Here is a 22,238-nt window from a genome sequence, read left to right as displayed (position 1 = left end):
AAACTCATGGAGTACAATTACCATAAGCCACTGCCAGCACCATGCTGGCAAGGGTTCACGGTAATTGTAGTCCATGGACATCTGGAGAGCCACAGTTTGGCCACCTAGACACTCACTTCCATTAGAAGACCCAATATCTGAGGAGAAGGTTTGTAGTTAAAAATAAACCTGGTTCCCCCCAAAATCCCAGGAGGCGTTATGGGTCCCCGCAGTTGATAGAAAAGGCCTGTCATAAGCATTCCTTGAATGTTTTCTGAGTAGACCATGACCAGCAGGTCTGAAGCCCTCCAGAGCAGCTACCTTTGCCACTGTTTGGGTTATTAACATAATTTGTGTTCTCTAGTCTTACATGAAGAGCCTCTTGTGGCGCAGAGTGGTAAGGCAGCCGTCTGAAAGCTTTGCCCATGCAGCCGGCTCAAGGTTGACTCAGCCTTCCATCCTTCCGAGGTCGGTAAAATGAGTACCCAGCTTGCTGGGGGGTAAACGGTAATGACTGGGGAAGGCACTGTCAAACCACCCCGTATTGAGTCTGCCATGAAAACGCTGGAGGGCGTCACCCCAAGGGTCAGACATGACTCGGTGCTTGCACAGGGGATACCTTTACCTTTACCTTTAGTCTTACATGATGCTGTGTTACCCCAGTCTTGTTATCACTGTAGGCTGTGGGAGCTCCAGTACATTTCTTTGAGGCTGCGCATTCAATAGTCTGTTGCTACATGGAAATGGTGAAATTCTGTGAGGCATCCTGTTAATCACAATATCTTTATGGCTCTCTGGAATGGGATATAAATGAATAGGCTTGAGTCTTTCCTGTTGGTTGAGAGTAAAGGGTTTGATTCAAAACACTGTTGTGATAACTAGCAACTAACTTGGCTTCCTCTTTTCCTGTGTGTCTAGGTTTATTCCCATCTATAGAGGACCAAGTCACACTTACAAGGTACAACGGCTGATGGAATTTACCTGCTATGCTTTTAGAATACAAGCTGTAAATGACGCTGGGGAAGGACCTTTCTCAGAAGTGTTTACCTTCAGCACAACTAAATCTATTCCACCTGTCATCAAAGGTAAATTAAAACGCATCTTCTGGTTTTGGGATGGAGATTATTGGGGGGGGGGCTGTGAAGGGCTTGCAAGAATCTCATCCCCACTTCCCCCCTCTCACTGTCTCTGCTTCCTCTCTCCCTCTTTGTGTGTTACTCCCCCCCCCCCCCCCGTTCTCAGGTACTGGGAGTCCTCTTTTTTACCGCTGAACACAAAATAAGTTTGTTGTTTGTCCAGTGCTCAGATTGTGGGGAAATTTGTGCATGATGGCAAGTCTTTTTCTCCACTCCCTTTTAAATATGAGCTACAACCTCCATCTACCTAAAATTAATGCAAGAATTGGCCCTACACGTAGTCGCGGGGGGGGGGGGGGGTAAGAACATGTTGCCATGTTGTCAGTCTTAGGAACTGTATGCTCTTACTACCTTTCTATGTTAAGGCCATGCTTTGCAGTGAGTTGTTCCGTTGTTTAAAAAACATCAACAAGGCATTTGTTCCAGTCTCTTTGAACCAGATTTATGCTTTTTCTGGGAAAGGGTTGGGGGAACAGGCAGATAACTAAGCTGCTACAGTTGCTTTGACCCTCATCCACAGGGACAGATGTTCAGTTGCACTACTATCGCCACGTGATGGTCAGTGAAAGCTTTATTTTCCTGATGAACGAAACTTCAGTGGCTGTTGGGCTCTATGTAAAATGATGGCTTTTGGCCAGCACAAGAGGATTTCCCCCATACACACACCTGCACAAGAGTAGTACTCAACTTCCATGAACTCCAAAATCCTAAGCAGGTCTATTCAGAATCCTACTAAGGTTTCCTCTGTGGGGCTTACTCCTAGGAAAGTGCTTTTAGAATTGCCGTGTCAGGCAGCTAAGTTTAAGGTGATGTGAAACCACACTTTCTTCCACAGTCAGAAAGCGCACTGTGAATATGAACCAGTCTCCAATAGACAAAATCCAAAAGGCTGGATTTGAGCTAGCCTGTTTTCATAAAAATAAAAGTGTATCCTGTCTCTTTTGAGAGAGTCAGCAGATTTTATCCCAGGATAACCTTTGACAGAATCTATATGGATTTTCTGCCTTCTTTCACTCCCACCCCGCAAAAAATAATTCTTATTTTTTCAAGGTGAAAACCCAAATTCTTCTACTCGTTTAAGAATCAAGGTTCCATGTGTATTTCTTCTTTATTAACAAGATTTTTACACTGCCTTTCTGCCCTTGTAGAGCCACCAAGACAGCTAACAAATTAAAACATACCAAGTAAAATCTCCTTCCCCAAATCTGCAGAAATTCCCCAGCTCTTGAGCTGGCAAACCTAGGTTCTAGGGCAGTGGTTTTCAACCTGGGGGTCAAGACCCCTTTGGGGGTTGAACAACCCTTTTAGAGGGGTCACGGCACCCTTGGCCGAGGGGGGGGGCACCATCCACACAACAGTCTTGCGGAATACATCGAGATATAATGTTTGTCTGTCTGAAGCAGCAGAAAAGAGCGAAATCAGCATGGTGGGACAAGAGGCAGAGCTGAACTGAGAAACCCCGAGAAGAAACCAATTTATATACAATCATGAACGATGGATCTTCACGCCATTGGTCGGTTTTGATTTAATTTCTGTGAAAGAACACTTGCATGATTTTATGGTTGGGGGTCAACACAACATAGTAAAGGGTTGCAGCATTAGGAAGGTTGAGAACCACTGGTCTAGGGCATCCTCACAGGCACACAACTGGCCAGTTTGGGGAGCATTACATCCTGTGACTATCTCATCCGGTGTTGTACCTAGTGAGAACCAAGATTGTGGATGATTCACCCAGCCTTACTTGACCTTTGGCACCAGAGCTTCAGTGAAGAACCACAGGAGTGTAGACTAGAGAGCCTTTCAGAGTCCACTCTGAATGGCAGGGAGTGTAGAGTTGCTGAAAAATAGTGCAGCTTGCATTAGTGTTAAACTGGTTTCAACGAGCATCAGGACAGAGTCATAACTAAGCTTAATGAAATCCTACTCATTCAATAACTTTATTTGGTTCCTATAGTAGAGGAGTTAAGGTACTAGTGCTGTTTTTAGAATTTTCCCCCCCAGCAACGAGAATCAGAAAACCATTTTATTGCATCCTTTGGTTCAAAAGCTGCTCTTTTGAGGGGGGACACGAGGAACACCAGTGGTCCAGGGTGGGGGGGAAATAGTGAACTGATGATTTAAAAGCAACACAATCAGGGGCCTGTAATTATGGATGGCAGGTTGCTACTGGCAACCCGAAGTTTGGCAATCAGCAAGAAAAGCTCTTAGCGCAATCTGCCAAAGAAGTAAAAAGTGGCCAGTTGGGGGAATCCAAAGAGTAGGAACCTACAGAAAGGAGCACTCAGCCCCCGACTCTGCTCTGCTGAATTCATTCCCTGCCTCCACTGCAGGGGATCTTGTCATCACACCGTGACCACTGCTGCTCCATTGGGGCTTTTCAAAACCAGACCACGCTTGCATTGCTTCCTGTAGGGAACGAGAAAACCTAGTCTGGCTGGCTGTTAGAACAACAACAACAACAAGCCTTTAATAGCATATAAAAGTACAAAATAAGGAGGGAACGTGCAAAAGGATCCACTGCTATACAGAGTAAACAAGGGCAGAGATCATGCTTTAGAGTAGGACAAAATAAATTCACAATCTCTCATGGCAAGATATAAAAACTTTGCAACTGGTTCAGTTATATCAGAGTTCTGGGATGCCAAAGGAAACTGAATCTTGAGTTCATTCAAATGCAGTTCTCCTTTACACAGCAGCGAGTTAAGAAATGTAGCTCGGATCGAGAAATAAAATGGACAATGGAAAAAAAAACATGTGTAATTGATTCCAGCTGTTAGAAACAGTGGTGGCCTCTCAAAGCCGTCTAGCCCATGTCCAGTTTCTGGAGCATCTGAGTAAAATTCTAGTTCTGTTGTAATGCCACACAGGAAACCCTGATAGGGGAGACGTATGAAGAGTGTATTAAAGGTAAAGGTAAAGGTGTCCCCTGTGCAAGCACCGAGTCATGTCTGACCCTTGGGGTGACGCCCTCTAGCGTTTTCATGGCAGACTCAATACGGGGTGGTTTGCCAGTGCCTTCCCCAGTCATTACCGCTTACCCCCCAGCAAGCTGGGTACTCATTTTACCAACCTCGGAAGGATGGAAGGCTGAGTCAACCTTGAGCCGGCTGCTGGGATTGAACTCCCAGCCTCATGGGCAAAGATTTCAGACGGCTGCCTTACCACTCTGCGCCACAAGAGGCTCTTGAAGAGTGTATTACCTTAGTCTAAAACTTTTCTATTGAATTGCCACATTGTAAGGTAACAAATATTGTAAAAAAAAAGTGTGCTTGTTGGGGTGCAAGGTTTCTCTCTTATTTGCAGTTCTGAAAAACTATATTCGTGGTCTTTAGTACATTCTGCAGGTGAAGAACAGGAAAATGAAACCTGCAGCATTATGTTTTAAGGTTGACAACCCTCCGGTGGGAGCTGAAAAGGCCTCAGAATCAGAATAGATCTCCAGACTATATTGATAGCTTATTTATTTGTTATGCATTTGTTTAAAATATTTATTCCACTTCTGGAGAAAATGGATGCTTTGGAGGGTGTGCTGTATACCCTTATACCCTACTGGAATTCCTCCCCTCTTTAAAGCCCACTCTTCCAGGCTCCACCCTCCAGCATTGTCTATCTGGGGTAACTCATGTAGATATTATTGTCTTTGCCGCATCTGTCTTATTATTTTATTCTGTGTATTTTTGTGTATTGGGGTTTTATGGATTTTATTGTATGGTTTTATTCGGGGTTTTATGCTGTAACTCGCCTCAAGCCTCCGGGGAGAGGCGAGTAACAAATCTAAATATTATAATAATAATAACAACAACAACAATAACAACAATAATAATAACAACAACAATAATAATGATGATGATGATGATGATGTGCGGGAATCTTTTATTTCAGCACCTCGAGTGAGACAGACGGAAGGAAACGCCTGTGAAATTGCATGGGAAACAGTGCCCCCCATGAAGGGAGACCCTGTCAGCTATATTCTGCAAGTTCTGGTTGCAAGAGAATCGGAGTACAAACAGGTAAGGAGAAGGATGTGCTCAACCCCCAAGCCAGCTGTCAGTAACCACCATTGCACAAGTGTTACTTATCCATATTTTCAAACACAAGTTTTTCTTCAATAAAACGTAACAGTGAAAAGGTGACAATACTACGGAATACTATGGAATACTACCGAAAACAGCTTTCCATCAAGAAGCTTCCAGGTTCGGTGTGTTGAGGAACTTCTCTGCCTGAGCTTCCAAAGATTTGCGCTTTGAATACCCAGAACTTGGCATTGCTGTTCGTGTTGAACAATGCAGGAAGGTTTCCCGGGCCAATTGATTTATTTTGTAATTTATTTTATTTTATTTATTTAGAGTTTTATACCACCCTTCCATACGGCTCTGGGCGGTTTACATGTAACGTCGTGGGGGAATTGCATAGAACATTGCAACAAATATAACAATCATAACATAACGTGTCAACCAGGACAATAGTTAAACATTGACACAGCTTTGTTACGAAGCAGCCCTATTTCATTGATAGAAAATACCCTCCTGAATATTTCTGTTTCACACCGTTTGCAGAATATCAGAAGTGTGGGAGCCTTCCAGACCTCCCCAGGCAAGACAGTCCACAGGGTGGGAGCCATTACAGAGAAGGCACATACCCGAGCAATGGTTGTCTTGCACATAGGAGAATTCAAAACCACAAAGGTCCCTTTGTATGGGGTTGCCAGTACTTGACTTGAGCTTGGTAACTGGTAGGCAGCCAAAGGAGTGGTTACCGATGTGGTGTTCCTATCAATAATCAAGCTGTGGCATTCTGCAACAGCTGGAGTCTTGAGTTGATTTCAAGGGGAGACCTATGAAGAGTGCATTCATTACACTAATCTTGTGTTGATGTTACTGTTACAATGGACAGATTGGCCCCTTCCACTGTTAGGCTAAAATGGCGGTGAGCCATTCCAGCAATTGATTTCCCAGTTGGAAGCAGAGGGAAGTGAAACGGAGAGTTTAAATGGCTGCCAACCATTTACACCTAACAACTGATAGGCAGACCACCCTGCTCAGCTGCTAGGTTTAAATGGCCTGAACCAAACGACAAATTTCTGGGGAATATTCAGGGGAGGGGGGGCACTTGCCTTGAACTTTGGTTTGGGGGGGGAGGCATCTTCTGCATGCAAAGCGGGGGTTGTTCCACTGAGCCGTAGCCCCTCCCAGCTCAGGTAGAAGGGTCACTTCTGGAGCCAGAGGGTCCAAGTGGCTATTGGTCCATGACAGCGCCGTCACTATCAACTACCTCAATCATTCATTTTATTGCAGCAGCATCAGGATCTTCAGAAGCTCTTCAAGGCACGGCATTATCCCCTGCTGACGCTTGTAGATAAAGCAGTTGTTAAGCAGAGTTATCAAGGCCAGTTGAAAAAGAAAAGCCAGCCATTGCAATATTTATATTTCAAAGTTACGAAAGCATTTGGATACTCGTGCTTGCCAAATAGGAGATCAGGTGCCTGGAAAAGAGTTTCTAGGGAGAGAAACAAATAAGGCAGTAAAGGGAGTAACTGAAGAATTGATGACTGACAGTACAATCTTAAGCGAGTCCGTTGAGGAGGCATAAAGGTAAAGGTATCCCCTGTGCAAGTACTGGGTCATGTCTGACCCTTGGGGTGACGCCCTCTAGCGTTTTCATGGCAGACTCATGGGGAAGGCTTGCCAGTGCCTTCCCCATGAGGAGGCATACAGGTTTTCTAAATAAATTTCTAAAAGAAAAATAAGCATTGAACTCCTTATAAGGGCTCAAACCAGCTTAGGACTGTGCTGTCAGGATGGGCTGGTCAATTGAGAATAAAATATGCCCGATCACGGTTTCTCAGGCACCAAATAACAGCCCCCCCCCCTTTGCTGTTGATAAATGTCATAATAATAAGTGTGAGAAGAACAGTATGAAGGGAAGGCTTTCGGGCGGCGTAGAAAAAGGAGTAACGAACTGCGCATTTATTGCTCCTCTTTTTAAAAAAATGATCTGCAGAAGGGCTGCCGTCTCACCCCCTCCATCTGCAGCCTACCTGTGGGGCATGTTGCAGCTCACAGACCAAAGGGACGTTGTCATCGAGGAGCTGGTGCCAGTCGATAGTGCTCTGAATGGCTTCGCTTGCATCTTTGCACGTTCCCTGGGGAGTGCAGGCCTCTGTTGTCAGGGAGGTAGAATGAGTCAGGCGGCGTGCGTATGGGTGAGTTCAAGGAAGGAAAGGCCTTTCTGCATAATGGAGGCAATCAGCCGGATGTGTGCTCCCAATCAAACGGAGAGAACTTCTGACTGCCGCTCAGAGCGACCACCCTGCGTAACAGTAACTCCAAAACAGGCCATAAGAAATCTTGGAGGGGCACGAAACGGCTTTGTAATAAATGGGAAGGGAGCGGTCGGCATGCTTCTCCCAACAAAGGCCGTGGGTAAAGTGCCCTGTTTAAACAGCCCTGCCGTTTCTGTGCTTCGGCGTGTTTCTTTTTTTTTTTGCTTGTTTTACTCGTCTGTTCATAGGTTGGATCACACAGTGAGGAGTGAGTTCAAGTAAAGTGACTGCTGATTCGGCACGCTTGGCTTAAAAGTGGATATGGACCCTAAAACGAGAACCAATGTCACAACAAGCAGAAGACCCGCAAGGACTTAGAAGCTTAGAGCCATAGAGTAGGAAGGGGCCATAGAGGCCATCTAGCCCAACCCACTGCTCAAAGCATCCAGGATAAGTGGCTGTCCAGCCACTGCTTGAAGACTGCCAGTGAGGGGGAGCTCACCACCTCCTTAGGCATTCGATTCCAGTGCTGACTTGTGGGGTTATCTTGTTATCTTGCTTTCTCCACCTGCACTATTTTCTCCTTCCATTCCATGAAAAACCCCATAAGAATGTAAGAAGAGCCCTGCCGGATCAACCCAGTGATCCGTCTAGTCCAGCATCCCATCTCACACAGTAGCCAGTCTTTGCTGCTCTGGCTCTCCCCCCCCCCCCCCTATTTTGTCCCCCTTCCCCCCCTTAGCCGGCGTGTCTCCGGTCCCCAGGAAATTCAGAGTATCCTTCGCGATACTATCTGTAGTTTGCATGTTATGTCTTTGATGCCCGAACACCCTCTGGGCACCGGGTATAAAAACTATAAGTTTAGTTTTGTGTTCACTGCCCTTTGAAGATAAAAGGCCGTGAGGAGTGTAAATGACGGGAGTATGAAATGCAGCTTGGGGCTGGGGTGATGCCTGTATCTTGCCTGGTACTTGACTAGCTCGCTGGTCTTGGCAACAGATCTTTTCCCTTATGACATTTCTAGAAGTACCCTTTTGGGCCTAATAAATGTGGCGCAGAGTGGTAAGGCAGCAGAAATGCTGTCTGAAGCTGTCTGCCCATGAGGCTGGGAGTTTGATCCCAGCAGCCGGCTCAAGGTTGACTCAGCCTTCCATCCTTCCGAGGTCGGTAAAATGAGTACCCAGCTTGCTGGGGGGTAAACGGTAATGACTGGGGAAGGCACTGGCAAACCACCCCGTATTGAGTCTGCCAAGAAAACGCTAGAGGGCGTCACCCCAAGGGTCAGACATGACTCGGTGCTTGCACAGGGGATACCTTTACCTTTAAACAACGTTGATCTTCCTACAAAGATGGTCTCAGACTTCTCTGGTCCTTAAAAAAGTAGCCTCCGTTCATGACAGCCACCAGTTCCTCCGGAGGACCAGCAGTAGGGCATACAGTCTGTGGCTGTCCCCTGATGGGATTCAAAGTTTCCCCTCAGTCACCAGAGCTAGTAGCCTCCATAAATTTATCTAATCCCCTTTTCAAGCGGTTTATTCCTGTGGCCATCACTGCATCTTCCGGCAGCAGAGTCCACATTTTAATCAGTCTCTGTGTAAAGCAGTAATTCCTTTTGTCCATCCCGATCCTACCGCCCATCCACGTCATTGGATGCCTTTGAGTTCTAGAATATTGGGAGAGGAGGGAAACATTTCTCCTTTGTCAATGCTCTCCACCCCCTCTCCATAATTTTATAAATATGTATCATCTTCCCCCCTCTTAGTTGTCTCTTTTCTAAACTGAAATGTCCCAGACTCTTCGGCTTTTCTTCATAGGGAAGAGACTCCAACCCCCTAATCATGTGGTTACCCTTCTCTGCATTTTTTCCCAGTGCCGGAATGTCCCCTTTGAGGTTCAGTGACCAGAACTGTGCACAGTATTCCGAATGAGGCCACACCATAGATCTGTACAGGGGAATGACAATATTGGCAATTTTGCCCTCAATCTCTTTCCCATTAATCCTCAAAGTCGAGTTTGCCTTTATCACCACTCTGGCAGACTGGGTTGGCACTCTTTCTCCCCCTGCCCCCACCCACCCCCTGACTCAGCAAGTTCAGAGCCCATAACCCTATACTTGAAACTGAATGAGATAGATTCAGGTGGGACTATGGGGAGGGAAGGGGGAATGCTCACCGCCTCCCCTCGAAGCCCCGCCCCACCCCACCCTTCCCAGCCCAACACGGGGCTGTGGAGGGGGGAATGCACGCTGCCTCCCCCGGGCCCGAAAGCCCCGCGCTCACCTGCACACTCCTAGCTTTGGCAGCCCTGCCGGGGGGGGGGGGGGGAAGACATGCTAGAGCCCATTGTATTTTCTATACAACGGACTTTCCTGGTAGCACCTAGAATAAAACTGTGTTGTTCTTAAAGGTGCCACTGAACTCGGACTCTGCTCTGAACGGGATAATTGCATTTCTCCTTGTTACATAAATGTCCCCTTTCCAAAGGGGATTGTTATGAGTGTAATTTCTGCTTTTGTATCGAGCACCGACTCCATGTATACACCTTTCCAGTACAAACGGTCTGTATTGATCAGCTCGCTTTGATCTGTTGCCGTGCGCTAAAAAAAACCAAAAAACAAGCATCCCTCTGAGCTTGGTTAAGTATTCTTTGTGGGTATTCTCCTTCAGACAGCATAACGGTTGCACAGTGCTTGTTCATATCCATGCACAGATTCGGTCATAGACCAGCAGAGATATCCATGCACAAGCTCTTGGAAATATGTCCCAGGGGATCAGAATGTTAAGGTTAGAATAATGCACATCATCGCCATGCCACATGAGCACCAGGTTGGTTTAGGGTGCAGAATGGGCCATCCTTTGAATGTGTATGTGTGCAAGTTTAAAGTTGGGTGGGCAAGACTTTCTGGGGTCTGGGAGTCAGATTCACATACTTGTGCTCCATTTTGCGGCACCCCTGTGCGTAAAATTATTATTCTCCAAAACAAGTGAATTCAGAAACTTGGCCATTGTAGGCAGAGTTTAAATATATCAGGAAAGTACTGGTATTTTCTGGTTTAATATACCTGAACCCGAAACATTCCTGAGTGTGGGGTTAACCCCTACAATTTATTCCCACATTAGATTAGAATTCCCACGTTATGGATTGTGCTGTTCAGCAGATTGGTGCCTAACGTTTCTATATTATGCCTGCCTTTCCTTCCTGTGACAGTGTACTCACATTTTGAGTCAATAGTCTCTTTCAATTTTTATTGCCATTAATAAAGACCGCTTTGTGCTTACGCAGAAGACTTTGAACTCATTCAGTCCTGTGTGAGACCTTCTTGCTGGAAATTCCAAATGGCCTCTCTGCTTTTCTGTTTGATTGATTACGCTTCTTGCATATCAGCATTCTGACAGTCCCCGCAAATCCCTGCAGTTAGCATATAAATATTGAAATAGATAGTCCTAACCACATTTTAATTTTTTTTTGCTGGGGGGTGTGATTTTAACTCAAGGGGGAGGCACAGCAGAACAGAGAGGTGGGAAAGTGCGTTTCTACAAGCAGTTGATGAGATCTCAGCCACTGGTGTGTCGTGAATGGCTCGCTGGTCTTGGGCCAGGGTGCATGCCGTTCAGAGCTCTCTTAGTCATAGAACTCATTGCCTGATGGTGAGGAAGTTGCTGTCTGCAAGCCTCAGTTTTCTGTGCTGCCTCTTCAGGGTCCAGCTTGCACCTCACTTATGCAGTAGTTGTGAAGATCGCACAAGAGACTTCTCTGAGCTCTTTTGAGGAAGGACCAAGTGCTTACTAAATAAACAGCAGCGGAATAGTTCCTCAGTGGAACAGGCTTCCTCGGGAGGTGGTGGGCTCTCCTTCTTTGAAAGTTTTTTAAGCAGAAGCTAGAGAGTCACCTGACAGAAATGCTGATTTTATGAACTTAGGCAGATTGTGAGTGGGTGGGCAGGAGGGGATGTGCCAGTGTTTGTCTCTTGTGGTTATTCCTTGCATTCCCAGAGAACTGCTGATCACCACTGTGGGGTGATAGGTGAATTTCCTCCAGGCCAGGCTAGATTCTGGAGATGTTTTGTGGAGGGATCACTTGGGCATGGAATTGGGGTCACCATGGGTGGGCAGATAGTTGTGAGTTCCTACATTGTTCAGGGGGTTTGACTAGATGACCCCAGAGATCCCTTCCAACGCTGTGATTCTATGAGTTATTACATCCTTTAAGCAGGGCAGGATACATAGTTGTATCCAAGTGTCTCTCCCTTCCTCTCTCTTCATGATGCTGTTCCCGTTGGCTGCAGAGGAGAGGACATGCAGTAATGGTTTTAAACTACAAGTACAACGATATAGGCTAGATATCAGGACAAAAATTTTCACAGTCAGAGTAGTTCAGCAGTGGAATAGGCTGCCTAAGGAGGTGGTGAGCTCCCCCTCACTGGCAGTCTTCAAGCAAAGGTTGGATACACACTTTTCTTGGATGCTTTAGGATGCTTAGGGCTGATCCTGCGTAGAGCAGGGGGTTGGACTAGATGGCCTGTATGGCCCCTTCCAACTCTGTGATTCTGTGATTCATTGAAGCAAAACACGATAAGGACCTTGGCCTCACAGTGCTGTGTATTGAAGCACAGATTGGAGAGAGTTTGACGGTTTGTGCCGATCCATCTACAGATTTGCAGCATAGAGGGGGGAGGACCAGATTTGCAGACTTGAGTGTACTTCATCTGTTGTCTCATTTACTCGGAGATGCTTTTAGTAGCGGGATCTGAGTCAAGCAAATGCAAGTGTAGGTGCGAAGAAAATGGCCTATAATTGCCTTTCATGAAGCATTGCTAGCAAAAATGTTGTTGTTCTCGCAAAGAGTTATTTGTAACATGTTTTCCAGTCCACTTTGAAGCTTTTGGTTGATCATGCCAGTCATGCTGATCTTGCATCACTGGGTATCTGTCTGTCCCAGGGACCCTTTTTATTTCATTCACTTATTAAAAGAAAGATGTTTGTTTGAAAGCTGGGTTGCAGTCCTGACTCTGAGTACCCTCCACTTTCAGCACAAAGGGGGCGGTAGGGAAACAAATAGGCCCTGTTTGAACTTCCAGGTCATTGGAGGCCACTTACAAAAAAATGTACAGCAGTTACCCTGGGCTGACCTCAAAGCAAAGGAACCCTCAAACGGGGAGAAGCAGTTTAGATGCCATTTGCACCTTTTTGTGAGAATAAAAAAAGGAAGATTGGGCTTCAGGGAACCAAGTCTTTGTCCTATCCTAATTCCTTGCTGTAAGAGCCTCTTGTGGCACAGAGTGGTAAGGCAGCAGAAATGCTGTCTGAAGCTGTCTGCCCATGAGGCTGGGAGTTCGATCCCAGCAGCCGGCTCAAGGTTGACTCAGCCTTCCATCCTTCCGAGGTCGGTAAAATGAGTACCCAGCTTGCTGGGGGGTAAACGGTAATGACTGGGGAAGGCACTGGCAAACCACCCCGTATTGAGTCTGCCAAGAAAACGCTGGAGGGCGTCACCCCAAGGGTCAGACATGACTCGGTGCTTGCACAGGGGTTACCTTTACCTTTACCTTTAATTCCTTACTGGGGAGAAAGGAGAAAAGATGTTCCTCTGGCAGATTTATGCATCTAGAGATAAACGCCCTGGTTCTGTTTTTTGACATCATCGCACTTTTTCGCTGACAGCAAGAGAATGCGCAGAGCCAGAGAAAGATAGGCATTCAAATGTAATCAGGCAAAGGCACTGGAAAGGGCAGCGTTCGTGGTGTACATTTGAAGCCTGGAAACCATCCTGAGCTCTTCGTTTTACCCATTTGTTGGCATAGAAGGGGTAGAGAGCAGTTGTATAGTAACTGGTCATGGGCACTGTGTTTGCGATCTCTACTCAAGTGTGGCAGGTGTAGGAGTCGTGAGGAATTGTATGACGTGAGATGCGCCAAGACCGGGATTGTGATGCGGTTCAGTGGTCCCCAACCTTTCTGAGGCTGGGGACCAGCAGGGCATCGGGCCGCGCCTGCGGGCCGTGCCCGCGCGGGCCATGCCCACACATCGGGCCACGCCCACACAAATGCGCGATGCGCGGCCGAATCGCGGCCCGAATCGTGGCCCGGCCCTGATTCCCTCTCCCCGCCCTCCCGCAGTAAGAAGCTTCCCAGTCCGCAAGCTTGCGTCCTGGGAAGTTTTTTACTGCAGGGGGGGCGGGGAGAGGGAGCCGTAGCCCGGTGCCATGGCCTTCGCGGCCTGGCACCGGACCGCGGCCCACAGGTTGGGGACCACTGATGCAGTTCATATAGTGGTTGTGGTGGTCTCGGTGTACTTCAAACCCACAGCTTGATTGCACATCGATATACCCTCAGTGTACATCTGATCCATGGTGTGCTACAGATTTCAAAGGTTAGCAGTGACAACGTCAGAATCTTCTATTCCATGTGGAAGTGCTGGGTTTGTTGTACGTTTTCATGGATTACTTTTTTAAAATAAAGAATTTCCATATAGAATCTGGTCATCTGGTATGGAATTTAGATACCTAAATCTAGATTTCTTCCAGATTAGGAGTTGAGCACACACACAGTGGTGCACGGCAAACATTTCCTGAGGCCGGCGTGTTCGTTCAGGAGGAAAGCGGATTCATTTGAAATGCAGTGTTGAAGGAGAGTTTTACAGATAACTCTGGACCGCCAAAAAGACAAATAAGTTCCGTATCACCGGTTGACATGGAAGTGGTGGGGAGCGGTTGTACGGTCGCTGGTCACGGGTGCTGCGTTTGCAGTCTCTGCCGTCACAACGCGAGCACGGCAGGTGTAGGAGTCATGCGGAATTGTACGATGCCCAGTTGGGTATGTACACAGTTATGCTACTCAACCGTATTCGACACGATCAGGCCACTCCTGGGGTTTCTCGAAGCCTGAAGAATGTTTCAGAGGTTTCTCAATGGTAAAAATGTTGAGAAAGGCTGCTTGAAGCAGTTCCTTGTGGTGTGTTTTTATGGTTCTAGTGCGACTGCATTGTTTATTTGATCATATGCTGCCTGATTGAATTGTTAGTCATAGTCTAAAATGCCTTCTGTCTCAGTGAGTAAGGCAGGCTATATATAAAGACTATGGGCCAAGCCCATTGCATTCAGGAATACAACGGGTGCTAGATTAGGGGGGTGGGGGTGGAAGAACTCTGTGGATGGCCGTACCCCCCCCCTCCCCAGGACCTGGAAAGGCTGCAGGCAGCTGTTAGGGAACTCACCGGCAGGGGCAGCTCTCACGCAGCAGAGATCTGCAGCCTCCGAGCCTCAGAGGGAAGTGGAAGGAGGCGGGGGTGGCCAGGGGTGAGGGACAGAAGGCGATTGGCTGGCTGCTGGTTGGAGGAGGAGGCACTCAGGGGCAGGACAGCTGTCTTCAGTGGGTGTTAAGTGCTGAGTGGTGCTTAAGCCATGAGACATGCTCCTCCTCCAAGGCCTTACCATACATATATAGTGGTACAGAATGGTGGTGGTGGTTGTAGTAGTAAACCAGTATTCCATATAAGACAACTTAATCTCATAGGGATATTTATGAAATATACATAGGCTCTTCAGATCCCAGGTATACATTCAGTGAGACTCTTATGCCTAATGGCCATCAGCCACAGTGTTAGGTTTAATTCTTGTTGGCAATGTGCCATGTTTTTATGCATCTGGGGAAGTGGGGGGGATATCTAGGAGGTCTTTCTTCAAAGTTGGGTCAACAATGTCAAGGAGCTTTCAAAAATGATTGCAAGTTATGAAAAGGCACTGCCTAAAATCCTAAGCACCCTCCCTCCCAAGATTTGTTGAGATCTCCCTGGGGGCTCCTATTAAGAATCACGACGTTAATTCAAGGGCTTAAAAGACTCGTAATGCATTGTAGTGCTTTGCAGTTATACGCAATACCAACTGTTAGCTAGCTGGATTGTTTGGAAGGCTTGCTGATAACTGTCTTTCACTACTTTTCCCCACTAAAAGTGAACACCACCTGCCAGACATTAATGCAAATTCTTATTTGCTCCCACTTGTTGTGACTCATTCACTGAGTCATAAGTTCCCTGCTTTATTAGCATGAATTGGCGAAATCTTAGCTATGTTGTTAATAATAATAATAAGAATAATGGGTAAATGTACCCAGGAGAAATAGTTACCGCATCATTTTCCTGGCTGTAGTTTGTATGTAGGAAGCTGGCTCTTTCTGCTCGGTATTCTTTGGAGACTGGCGAAGAATATTTACTCATTAAAGTATTAGTCTAAAAAATGAATAATTCCCAATTTTCAGTTTTCGTTGCATATAATATGCATGTCAGTGCATACTCATTCCCTGTTGGCGGTTACAGAAATTATGCATACATTGGGCATGGAAATTACCAAGTTGTTTATTGTAATTGTAAGGAGGTTTTTAATTATGATGATGATGATTATTATTTCTGGAGGTAAATTCTCCTGCCGTGAAGCGTTGAAGGGAAACAATAAAACCTTCTTTACTCAGTTCCCCCATTTGTAACGTTATGCTGGTGCCATTGGTGGAATCTGCTGTTTCCTTTATTGCACGTGAATCGGTGGACAGATTTCATCCCCAATCTCTGCCACTGTTTGATTACCCTCACTGAAGGACAATCATCCTTCCATCTGTCAGAAAGCAACTGAGTCATCTGTTGGAAGCCAGGGCACAGACACCGCTGTTGTATCCTGGTGATAAATATCCCGTCATCGTTGATCTAAGAGGTCATAGACTAGCACTGACCCTGCTGCATAAACTCTCCAGCCCAAAAGCTGATAGTGTGGGGAGGATTAATGACTGCAAAGTAAATGCAGTTGTTGACCATATGGGCTTAATTTTTAAAAGCCTGGATTAATTGTTTGCCCAATAGATGTCTCAGGGCATTTTTGAATGTGTTCTTTACTTTACAGTGCACGTATCAGGGAACAGAATTTCAACGAACTGCAGTATTTAATTTTGTAGGACGCTTCCAGCAGCTCTAGGCCTTCTGAAGTTGAACAGGACTGCGCTTGATAGTCTGTGAGTGAGCCAGGGGTGCTTCCACAAGCAGCAACTCCATGCTGCATCCCACCTTCTTTCCCCAAAACTTGTAGCTAAAGAACTATAGACTGTTGTGTTTTCTTCATTGGTCCCCAGCCAGTAGCAACCCTTCATCCTCTGAAGTTGTCAAACACAGCCTTTCTCTGTATTCCAGCCAACTGAGAGATACGACCTGAGGTTGAAGTCAGCCGTGTGTTCCTAAGTGTGACGGAATTGGTTTCGGCACAACACTCTGAAAAATAAAATGTCTTGGAATGGAGCAGATGATGTATCTCACTTGCAATGTACTCACAGTGTTCCCCAACCCCTGGGCTGCAGACCGGTTCCAGGCCATGGAGCCCTCGGGACTGGGCTATGGCGGGGAGGAGGGAGGCACTTTGGCGGTCAATTACTCCCGGCGCGGCGAGCGGTGCGCCGCGGGGTAGGCGTGGGCGCCGGTGTGGCAGCTCTGCCCCAGCACGTTTGCACACACCGGAACGCTGGTGCCCGCGCCTCCCACTTCCCCCCCCCCCGGTCCCCAGGCCTCCCTCTCCCCGCCCTCCCGGTCCCCGGCCCAAAAAAGGTTGGGGACCACTGCTCTAGAATGTATATTTGTGATGGCCACAGGCATATCCCTGACCTGTCCCAGGCCTTCTACCCGTTACATTCTAAGAAGGGTACCTTCTCTCGCTAGAGACTATTGGGATGCAGAAGATCTTCCGCTCTTAACAAGTGTTTGTTGGGGTTTTAGTTGTCGTTGGTTGTTCTTTTGAGCAAGTATGTCAGGAACCAAGCAGTTGAGACCCAGCAAACTCACACCAAAGACTGAAGCTCACTTTCTTGAGCTTCAGGATGAAGCTTTAAGCAAAAGTCTTTATTGTGGAAGTCAGAATTCAGAGTCAGCACTTTGCATATGCTCACAGACAGAGTCTTTGACAGAGACACCAGAGGTGGCCTAGCAGTTATACCTGGGCCATGGGGAAAGGGCAATAAACAAAGTGGAGGGGGTGGGGCAGGAAACTTGGGGTCATGACAATGTATACGCCTATGAGTGAATGAACTGCATTTATTGTTGACGCTGAAGCCATAACAATCATGTCTATGTGTTATTTTGTTAAATACATGTATTTGCTGATTTATATCCCTGGCAGGAAGCGTAGAAATCTTACAAATAGTGGGTTATTAAGCTACCCAGCAATCCATAGAGTATCTGGGAGGAGTTTAACAACCACTTGGTGTTGGGTCTTGATTTCCCAGCAGTCCTCGAACATCTCTCATTGAGAAGACTCTTGTATTTGGAATCCAAGAGCTGGAATTGTGTGGCTCCCAGCGAAAAGTGCTTGCTCTTTCCCGAGCCAACTTTGAACCTTTGCTTTGTTTTTTTTCTTCAAAGGTGTACAAAGGAGAGGAGACAATGTTCCAAATCTCAGGCCTTCAAACGAACACAGACTATCGATTTCGCGTGTGTGTTTGCCGACGGTGTTTGGATACCTCACAAGAACTTAGCGGACCTTTCAGCCCATCTGTTGCCTTTATGTTCCAGCGAAGTGAGGCCCCGGTTACACACGAGCCGGGAAGGATAGATGATCCTAAGACGAAAAGTTTGATGCCTTCTGACGAACAGTTTGCGGCCCTCCTCGTCCTGGGCTTTGCAAGCGTCTCCATCTTATTTGCCTTCATACTACAATATTTGTTGATGAAGTAGAGTCCAGAACACAAGCTTTTGAGGCGGCGTTTTTAAGTCATGCTACACATTGTAATCCACATGTTTTATTCAGATATTCCTTTTTAAATTTTCTTCTTTTTTTTTTTCCAGCTGTGTTTTCCAATACATTTTATACGTTTTCCCCCTGGATTCATGGGTTTTGGAGCGGGGATGGGGGAGGGAGTGCCAGTCCTATCTAATAAATATCCACGTTTTGGGTGCACCTTTCTGAAATTCGAAGGAAAGTGGTCAATATTCAGAAATCATCCAAGCCAGAAACCAAAAGCAAACATCTCGTGTTTTGTTCCATACATGTTCTTCAGGACTCATGACTGTAACCAGCCTGCCTTCATTTTTTGTTTTGTAAGGTGCAGTTTAATAAGTCGGGATTATTGATGGTTTTAGTTTCTTCTGCATCTTTAGCCCTTAACCACCAGTGTGTAAGTGTGTTGCGGTTACAGTGCCTACAACAATACACAGTCGTGGATGGACGGTATGGTTGTGTATGATCACTACATTTCATTTTTCCCTCCTCCCCCGGTTTACGGTTAAAAAGCGGAGGGGAAAGCAAAACCCTGCGACATTATCGACTATATATTTAGCACATTTCAATCCAAATAATTTATCCTGCAACCTGAAGTCCTTTTACAATAATAGTCTTCTTTATTCCAGCTGTTTGCGCACTATGAACCGCCTGTATAACAAATCCGATAACCAAATAGCTTTATAAATGACAAAAGCATTACGGTTTTCTACCTTTTTAATTTTATAGCAGTAATGTTAAGAGGGCATTGTGCAATAGTTACTCCCATGTCCAGCTGTTCTTTTCTTTTTTTAAAAAAAGCTGCTTTTAACTTGTTTCGCCTTTGTATATAACTTACTCTTAATCCAATCACTAGATTTTTATTATATTCATCTTGATTTATACGTTTAGAACTGGCGTAAGTTTGCTGCCTTTGCTGTTTTATATAAAGCATTACCTTGACGTAGCGCCATCTTTTGTAGTCCGTCAGCCACTTAAGGGGAAGAGGAAAGGATCTCTCAGCCTTGGGGGGAAAATCGAAATGAGTTCAGTTTAAGGAACTTCCGACTGAGCCTAGAAGTTAACAGAGAGCTCGATGCTGCCACTGAAAATGGCAGCCCTGCGCTTTCTCCGGTCCCCGTAACGCCTGCTATTATAAAAGGCATCACTTGACACTAATGCAGTGCGACGCTCTTTCCAGCCCCACCCGGTTTCCACATCTGCTGCTTTGCAGACACACGGGAATTTGCAACGCATCAGTCTCGAGTCTCATGTTTTATAGTAGGAGACGTTACGCAGCCGGAGGAGACCAGAGGCTGCCAGTTTTATCATCGGCCACACACGCTCCGTAATATCTAGCTTCGGCCTTGAATTGGTATTTTTAAGCGATCGTTGGAAAAGTGGCCGTCATTCTCCCGTCAGAATGTCGTGTCTGTCCTTACATCGGTGGCCAGAACGTGTACGTTCATCCATCAACATCCTTGATCTTTTGTTGTCGTTGTTCTATTTTGTCTTTAAACTTGGAGTCATTGGATTATTTATATGACGTCAATGTTGTTTTAAGTGCCTCAGGGATATCAGTCAGTAGGAGGTGCGAGTCAATTCCAAAAGGGTGCAACAGACACAGGGTACAATTCCCCAGGGGCTCTTCTGGGACTTGCCTCCTTGGCCTTCAACTTGCCTCTGGTCACGAGCCCCATTCATTTCAGTAGAGCTTGCATCGCTCCCGTTATTTCTAGCAGGGTTTGTGCTTGGAGGGGTCTCCCGTGAATTGTGCTCCATATTTTCTATATCCCTGCTTTTTTTCAAAAAACAAACAAACTTGTGTATATTTTTGCTATTTTGATTTTGCTTGTGTCAATACTTTTTTTTTTTTTGTTCTCTGTGCTGTGACGCAGCGTCCTGTGCTAGCATATCTTCCCATAACCAAAGTAATGGGGGAAAACCAACATTATTAATTTTTTTTTTGGTTAGGTTTATTTATACTATATACTGCATACAGTACTTTAAACGCCAATTACAGTGCAATCTTATTATTTATTGTAAAACAAATTTTAAAAGTGTACTTATGTACTAAATTCCCGCCCTCCCGCCCCTGCCCCCTTGTAGCATGTTATATTTTCTTTTTGTCATTTTATACAAGTGTACTTTAGGTAAAACGCCTGTACCCTGCCAGCATTCCTAGTATTATTAACCTTCTTACAGTTTTCTTGTGCGTGTGCAGGATTTTTAATGGGAGCGTCTTTGTGTATTAAATGCCAAAAAAGGAACCCCTCCCAGCATTGAACACAATAAGCCGCCAAGTACGATGCTGTACGGTGGCCAATGGGGTTTGCCTTGGCGCTCTCGATGGAAAAGTTTACATGTAGCCAAAAAAATAAAATAAAAATCATGACATCTCTTGAAAGAAAGTGCTAAGGTTGATGGAGTATTCTGTGTGCCTCTCTAGATGTAGCAAAATAGTACAACGATCCTGTATTTTGTTATTGAGTATAGTTAGTTATCAATTTTTTGCCTTGCAAAACTAATGGCATTAAGCTAATTTGCTTTCATTTTCTCCTTTGGTCAGAGTCGTGGCTTGTCTAATGTTTCTGGAGGGGGTTCTTCGTTTCCATTTACTTGTTCTATGAAATTCATGTGACCTTTGCATATAGATGATTATGGGTTGAAAAGGGGGGAATTATCTTTTTTATATATAACAGGAGTGTGGGAGGGGGGGGGGGACACACAGCCCCATCTCAAAGACGAGTTGCACTCAAGTCTCAGTGGGAGAAGTCACCCATGACTACTGTATGTCTTGTGAGCTCCTACAGGCCTTTGGGATTAGTAATTTTTGCTGGATTAGGCCTAGGCATTTTAGAAAATGAAGAATTGGGAAGGCCACAAATTCAAAGAGATTTACTTTTGCCCCAAATATTCAGGTTGCTGTTCTAGCTTCTCTGCACCGAGGATTTCCTTGGTAAAATCTTTTGAATAGAAGGGGAAATAAAACTACTGTAAACTTCGTAAAAAGCGTGCTCTCTGAATTGATACATTCTGAGTATTGAAAAACATGGAGTAGTTTTACCTAGGGTGAGTCCACGTGGTGAGGGGGGGGGGCAATCTGTAACACTTTATCCTCTTGATACTAATTTGTTATATATTTTATTAGTTTCAAAGTGAGATCTCCTCTCCCCCCCCCTTAAAACTGCCATCGAAGACGATCACCTCCATAAAACTTCAGTGGTTTTCTTTTAAACACAGAGTTAGTGTCCTATAAATCCCCTGGGCCTCGGCTGTAACTCACCCGTAGAATAAAGTGTTACAAATTCAAACCATTCCTGTTTCCGCCTCCATAACCGGCAGAGATGGTTGGCTGCTGGTCTCTTTGTATTTCCTTTGACGTCTTTCCTGACTTTCCTGTCAGCATCAGCTGTGTAAAAACCACCTTCCCCTCCCTCCCCCAGCTCCCAAATCTTGTAGGCTATAAAGAAATTGTAAAAAATACAAAGTGGGGAAAGTATTTTAAGAAACTATTTAAAAAAAAAAAAGGAAAAGAAACATTTTTATATTATCTGCCTTTTGTTGTTTATGAACTTGAAATGTTGTAGTTTTCTAATCCTGTTTTGTCACCAACAGTAAATCAGTATTCACTGTTACCATGGAAAAGTGCCCTAAACTGAATGTTTCTGAATATAATCCTTGCACAATTCTTTAAAATTGAGAAAGAAATATACAAGTTTTTTTACCTCACTTATAGGACATACATTCCAAGCTTTTCAACTTTAAGAGAAATAATCATAAGTTTTCTTGTATTGTAAATTTTAACTATTTCATATGCATTGTATTAAAAAAAAACTGCCATATCAATTTTACTGTATAGATTTTTGCAAATATTACGCTCTGTATGTAAGACTTAACTGTATCTGTAGTGTATATGTAATATATTTATGCCCAATAAATGTTTTAATTCTTTCTTGATAGCAGAACGTTCTTTTCTGCAGGGTGATCTCTGTCAGAATTTTGACTGCAAATATATATATTGAATTACACAAACCCATCCTGAGCCAAGCAGTGCGGAAGTGATGTCAGCATGGCAGGGTTATGTAGAGGGGTGATGCTTCTGGGTTTTGGTCAAAATTCTATGGTTTGAGCCAGTTTAT

General features: G+C 45.3%; 1 protein-coding gene across 2 annotated transcripts in view; it reads left to right on the top strand.

Annotated features, from left to right (window-relative positions):
- Positions 1–22,056, top strand: part of FNDC3B (fibronectin type III domain containing 3B) — a 311,990-nt gene extending 289,934 nt beyond the window's left edge. For both annotated transcript variants that reach the window (XM_077348400.1, XM_077348401.1), the window contains exons 24-26: positions 898–1,064; positions 4,998–5,125; positions 17,763–22,056. In XM_077348400.1, coding sequence (XP_077204515.1) covers positions 898–1,064; positions 4,998–5,125; positions 17,763–18,074 — 607 coding nt within the window. In that variant the 3' untranslated portion in view covers positions 18,075–22,056. The remainder of the gene's footprint in view (positions 1–897; positions 1,065–4,997; positions 5,126–17,762) is intronic.
- Positions 22,057–22,238: the final 182 nt, after the last annotated feature.

This window comes from Paroedura picta, chromosome 8 (assembly GCF_049243985.1).
Source record: "Paroedura picta isolate Pp20150507F chromosome 8, Ppicta_v3.0, whole genome shotgun sequence".
In the NCBI taxonomy this organism is placed as follows: domain Eukaryota; kingdom Metazoa; phylum Chordata; class Lepidosauria; order Squamata; family Gekkonidae; genus Paroedura; species Paroedura picta.
This window is presented reverse-complemented; position numbering and strand designations above follow the sequence as displayed.